This window comes from Octopus bimaculoides, chromosome 4 (genome assembly GCF_001194135.2).
Source record: "Octopus bimaculoides isolate UCB-OBI-ISO-001 chromosome 4, ASM119413v2, whole genome shotgun sequence".
In the NCBI taxonomy this organism is placed as follows: domain Eukaryota; kingdom Metazoa; phylum Mollusca; class Cephalopoda; order Octopoda; family Octopodidae; genus Octopus; species Octopus bimaculoides.
The window spans coordinates 16,792,196-16,798,525 of NC_068984.1; the positions used below are offsets into that span (position 1 = coordinate 16,792,196).

General features: G+C 37.1%; 1 protein-coding gene across 1 annotated transcript in view; it reads left to right on the forward strand.

Moving 5' to 3' along the window:
* Positions 1–6,330, forward strand: part of LOC106875197 (reelin) — a 200,233-nt gene that overhangs the window by 162,417 nt on the left and 31,486 nt on the right. The window contains exon 44 of the mRNA XM_014923240.2: positions 426–594. Coding sequence (XP_014778726.1) covers positions 426–594 — 169 coding nt within the window. The remainder of the gene's footprint in view (positions 1–425; positions 595–6,330) is intronic.

Below are 6,330 nucleotides of genomic sequence, written 5' to 3' on the forward strand. Positions count from 1 at the left end.
GTGCGGGTGACACGTAAAAGCACCCACTACACTCTCTGAGTGGTTGGCGTTAGGAAGGGCATCCAGCTGTAGAAACTCTGCCAAATCAGACTGGAGCCTGGTGTTGCCATCCGGTTTCACCAGTCCTCAGTCAAATCGTCCAACCCATGCTAGCATGGAAAGCGGACGTTAAACGATGATGATGATGATGATGATATATACATATGCGTCAGACATTTCCCATCTCTAAATGAAGAATTAAAATATTTTACTATAGTTTTGTACTTGCATGGCAAGACCAAACGATTTCTCTGCAGTTTTCTGAGGACTAATGCTAAACCAAATAATACCAGCTATATTTTCCTTGAATTTGAAATAAATTCTGTTTATGAAATCTATGATCAATAAAGATTTAATGAGCAATGTTTAACTTATCTTCTTTTTAGGTATGGATCTTCAGTTTTCTCTGGATATGGGAGTCACATGGGAACTTTTTCAGACTGCCTGCACTCCTTCCGATATAGACTGTGCCAGCTATCATCAGAGCAGTCGATTTATGTCTGATATTTACCATGGATGGAATAGAATTACATTGCCTGTCCCTTATTATGCAAAGTAAGACAGCAATATCTTTTTAACATTTTTGTTTTGTTTTTTTTAACTTGTTTCAGCCATTGAACTGTTGCCAAGCTGGAGCACTGCCTTGAAATGTTTTAGTCAAACAGTGCTCTCTTTTTATTTCATGTCTGGTATTTATTCTATCAGTCTCTTTTGCTGAGCTGCTAAGTTACAAGGACATAAAAAAACAAAACCAGTTGTCAAGTGTAAACACAGGCTCAAAATGTACACACACTTATCTGATGGGCTTCCACCATTAGCATAGCTAGTGGGGGGTGCCTTAGGGGCAGTTCGCCCTGGGCAGTTCACCCTGGGCAGCCCTTTCAGTGGGGCACCACTTTTGAGTCTGCTGTAGGGAATATGTGTTTTTTTTTTTGTGGTTTCAGGGGGTGGAAAACAGAAGGGCTGCCCTGGGTGGCACACACTCTAGCTATGCTAGTAGCTTCCATACAATTTCTGTCCACCAAATCCACTCACAAGGCATTGGTCACTCTGAGCCTACAGAAAACACTTGCCCAAGGTGTCATATAGTGGAACTGAACCTGAAATCACTTAGGTGCAGAGTGAGCTTCTTAACCACACAGCAATGTTTTCAAAAGAAAAGAACACTAATTTCAGAAATTATAACAAAACACATGAAGTATTAGATTAAATTGAATTTTGTATGTATAAATTTTAAAATATATTTCAATTTTCACATTGGTAAAACTTGACATTTTCAATTCTCTGTCATCATTTGCTTCTCTGTTCAGTACAAAAAACTTATTTTTCAGACTAGTCATACCTTGAACTCAGTACAGGTTATAGAGCATATTCTTTTCTCATTTAATGGGATCCTTCTGGCAACAATAGAATGTTAGTGTCTGAACAATCATATCATGCTAGAAACTCTGAGTAGCTATTGATTGTGTCACCAGCTTTGTGCAAATATATTTACTCTATCTACTTTTCTATATATTACTCTATCTATGTCCCTCTTGAAAACATCTTTTTTCTTTCTTTTCCTCTTACTGATCTTGGTGTTATTTCTATTAAATAATTTGTTATACATATGACTAGGTGGGAATGATTTATTAATTTGTGTTTAGAGGTTGCTGGAAATACTTGATCTTATTTAAGCTAAAGTAATGGATGAACCAAATTATATTCTATTTTCTACATATTATATTCTGTTTTCAGCAATTACTGCTCTTTCTTAAGAAATTGATCTCATCTTTATATTTGCATTTACTTAATGTCCCATAATAATAACTGACAGTTTTATCAAATGTTAAATTATCTGTTTAAATGTTAAATATTCTTTTATTTATGTTACTGATTTACAAATATACCTGTAGGGTGGTTGAAATCTTTATCAGTATACATAAGGTTTTCATTCAGTTTTCTGTAAAGTCAATGTCTATCTGCCAACAGGTAACATCTAAAAAGTTGACTGATATTAGTGGTTATTATGGTGTTGAGGCCAAGTTCATTCAAACGTGCTTATTGGGGCTATTTTAATCTTATCTAACTTTCAGCTAGTCTTGTGTGAAAATGCAAAACCATCATCCCTATATAAACCTGTTTTTTTAAGGTTTTAAATATACTTTTGAATATATCTAGAATATGTAATCCAATTGTGAAGACACATGGTTTAATGGTTAGAGTATTTGGCTCACAATCATAAAGTTGTAGGTTCAATTCCTTGACTGAGTGGCACATTGTATTCTTGAGCAAGGCACTTCATTTTATATTGCTTTAGTTTACTCAGTTGTAAGGAGTACTCCTATCTGTCACATCCTAAATGTTCCACTGGATCAAGGATGAGGGGACTGAGAGGGTGTCTTATGTTTACATAAACACCTAAAACAAATAGTGAAAACATGATACATGTTACCAAACCATACTCACTAGTGAATGACAGCTGGCTATGTTATCTAATCAAATCACATACCTTAGCTTCATCAAAGTTCTCCATCCTTACATCAACAAAATAGGGCTTTTCTGACAAACAATTATATCTACATTATTGCTGTTGATAATGAATGTTTCTTGCCAAATCCCAGTCGTCTGTTGAAGAAAGGGTTGGAAATTGATGGATACAATTCAACAATGTCAAAATATGAGAACCTGAATTTACTATTAAACCAACCAACTATATTATTATTCTGGTTCCACAGTTGCCAGTTGATGATTTTTCAAATATTTTTGCAGATATTAAGTAAAATCTATTTTCTAACTACACTAAATTTGTTCTTTACCAAGAATATAACACTGCTCATGGGGTTAACTGTGAAATTATCTTTGTGGTCTTTGAAGGTGGTGTATTTTTACATTTGGTTAGACATTCTATCTTCTTATTACACTTCAGGCAAGTAACAAAGATGTTTCAATATCATAGGTGCTACTATTGTTTGTGTAATGTCGTTTGTTGGAAGTCTGCTGTAGTTATCTATATCTAGTTTATATATAAGTTTAAAACTTTATCAAAAAATGTGTATAATTAAAGATGTTGAATTGTCAAAAGCATTAGAATACAGTAGAATACAGTAAATAGAATGTCTCACTCTATACATTCTGGATCTCTACACTCTGATTTCAAATCTCACTGAGATCAACTTTGCATTTCATCTTTCAAGGGTCAATAAATAAAGTACTCTAGCAAGGGCAGTGGATTGGTAGAAATCTTAGAAGCACCCATGCTGGTGTTGTGTAGAAAAGCACTTGTTCAGGGCCACATAAAAAGTGCCTGCGCTGGTTCCACATAAAAAGCACTCATGCCAAGGCCTCACAAAATGCACCGGTGTTGGTGCCATGTATAAAGTATCCATGCTGGTGCCACGTAAAAAGCACCCAGTACACTCTGTAAAGTGGTTGGCATTATGAAGGGCATAACATAACCATGCCAAAACAGACAATCGGAGCTTGAGTAGCTCTCTAACTGGCCAGCTCCTATCAATCCATCCAACTTGTCAGACCACCACCAGCATGGAGAATCTTTTCTACTCTTGGCACAAGGCCCGAAATTTTGGGGGAGAGGTCAGTCAATTAGATCGACACCAGTATGAAACTGAGCTATGTCTCCAGCAGAACCTCCATCTGAAGTGGTTTAACAGAGTACCAAACACCGACCTGAGGGAAAGGGCCAACCAGGAGCCCATACATGTTCAGATTAGATGAAGGAAATGGAGATGGATCGGATACACACTGCGGAAAGAACCCTCAAATGTGACACGACAAGCACTTGACTGGAACCCACAGGGGAAAAGGAAGCGAGGACACCCAAAGCAGACATGGAAGCGGAGCATTTTGGACAAGTTCAGGACCAACGGCCTGACGTGGGAAGGAGCCAAGAAACACGCCAATGACCACAAAAAGTGGAAAATAACTGTTGAGGCCCTATTCTCCACAAGGGGCAAAAAGGATTAAGAGAGTATGCAACTAGTACTTACTTTACCGACCCTGAAAGGATGAAAGGCAAAGTCAACCTCAGCAGAATTTGAACTCAGAACGTAAAGACAGATAAAATACTGCTAAGTATTTCACCTGGTGTACTAACATTTCTGCCAGCTCACCGCCTTGCCAGCATGGAGAATGGACATTAAATGATGATATTAGAGCAAAGGACAAGATTCGTTGTGGTAATGGTTTTGGCTATTTGCATTTTGAATTCAAATTCTGCTAATGGCCAGGCTATATCACCCAACAAAGGAAATATCCTGTTCAAACTGGCATTTGACCAGCTTTGGTAGGTAGGCCCACTACAAGCTTAGATCAAGCTGACAATGTTATAATGAAACTTTCACCCAACAATAGATTGACCATGGCTGAATAGTACAACTAAGCACTGTGTATAAGAAGCTCATTATTATCAACATTTGACCTTTGGGTATCATAAGAAGAATCATTGAGACTTGGTCTCTGGTCTGAGAATAACTTCCTTCCTTCTTCATACTAGTCTTGGAGCCCCTCCAAATGGTCATGGTTGCTGCACTTCTTCCTGTGGGTAAATCATAAAAAATTAAAATATGTATTGTAATCTTATATGCTATTCAATCCATTGATATTATTGATTTCTAAGTTAGCCCAGAATTTTATGGGAAAAGGAGAGTAGCCATTATTGCTATGGCTACACATGTGGTACAAACGGTTATTTCCTGGCTATCAATTTATACAGTTCAAAATGAATATTGATTTTTATTGATGAAAACTTTCTCCAATTAAATTATTTAATTATGCTAGATGTAATTAAGGTCAGGCTCACAGATATAAAGTATAACAATGCCAGTGTTTCTGGTAAAGTTCCATAAAGACTTTCTCAATTGACATAATAATAGGGAAATAGTTTTTCTCACATTTTCTATTCCACTTTGTTGTTCTATAATTATTCTTTAATGATAGTTTTTGAATTGATAGTGAGAGGAACAAGATATTCAAATGCCAAAACTTGCTTTTTCAATCCATTAAACTTTCTTAACAACTTCAACAAAAGCCAGTAAAATACATGTTGGAAAAATCTGAAATACGTAGCAAATAACAAATTTTATATTTGTCACTAAATTCATTCTGCTACACTATCATTATTATTATTATTATTGTTATTTGTCCAACCCATGCCAGTATGGAAAATGGACGTTAAATGATGATGCTGATAATGATGACAACAATGATTTTCAGGACACTGAACTGCTAGAATCGTTAGCAAGTCAGACAAATTGCCTTGTGACATTTCATCTACCTTTACATTCTGATTTCAAATGTCAACTTTGCCTTTCATCCTTTCAGGATCAATGAAATAACTATCAATCAAGCAATGGGATTGATGTAACTGTTTAGTCCCCCTTCCCCACAATTTCAGGCCCAATGCTTATCACAGAAAGAATTATGATTATTATTATTATTATTGAGTGAGAGAGCACTGCATGCCATCAAAGTGACACTGGGGTAAAATATACGAAGCCCAGTACACCCATCATGACTACCCATCTGATAAGAGTATACCAGGCACATGCATCACAACCTTATGTGTGCAACATAATGGTCTCATATCAAGATAAACAGCGCATGACCTTGCAGGTGAGGGCCCAGTTAGAATTTTCTTCATGTTGAGTAACCCATCCCACTCAAAAGGTCCTTGAATAAAGGTTGTTTGAGGATGTCGAACGAAATACCCATGTTTCCAAAGATGAATTATCCAAACCCCAAAGAATTCCTCTCAACACATGGCTATGATGCTCCCCCACTACTTCTGCTCATGATCAGAGATGCACATATCGTCAGCCACCAAGGGACATGCTCAACTGGTTACGGTCGAACAACTGACAAGCAAATCTGTGGTTTTGAACAGAATATTTGCTGTAGCCCATCTTTTATACCAAGACAAAACAATATACATGATAGCACCTCCAATCAGTTAAGATAAGAAGCCATGAGAACCACTGTCTGATGCCACATCAGGGCATTTTATTATTATTATGATTAAGGGGGTAAATGACAACGAAGATGATGGTGATGATATATATATATATATATATATCATCATCATCATCATCATCATCATCATCGTTTAACGTCCGCTTTCCATGCTAGCATGGGTTGGACGATTTGACTGAGGACTGGTGAAACCGGATGGCAACACCAGGCTCCAATCTAATTTGGCAGAGTTTCTACAGCTGGATGCCCTTCCTAACGCCAACCACTCAGAGAGTGTAGTGGGTGCTTTTACGTGTCACCCGCACGAAAACGGCCACGCTC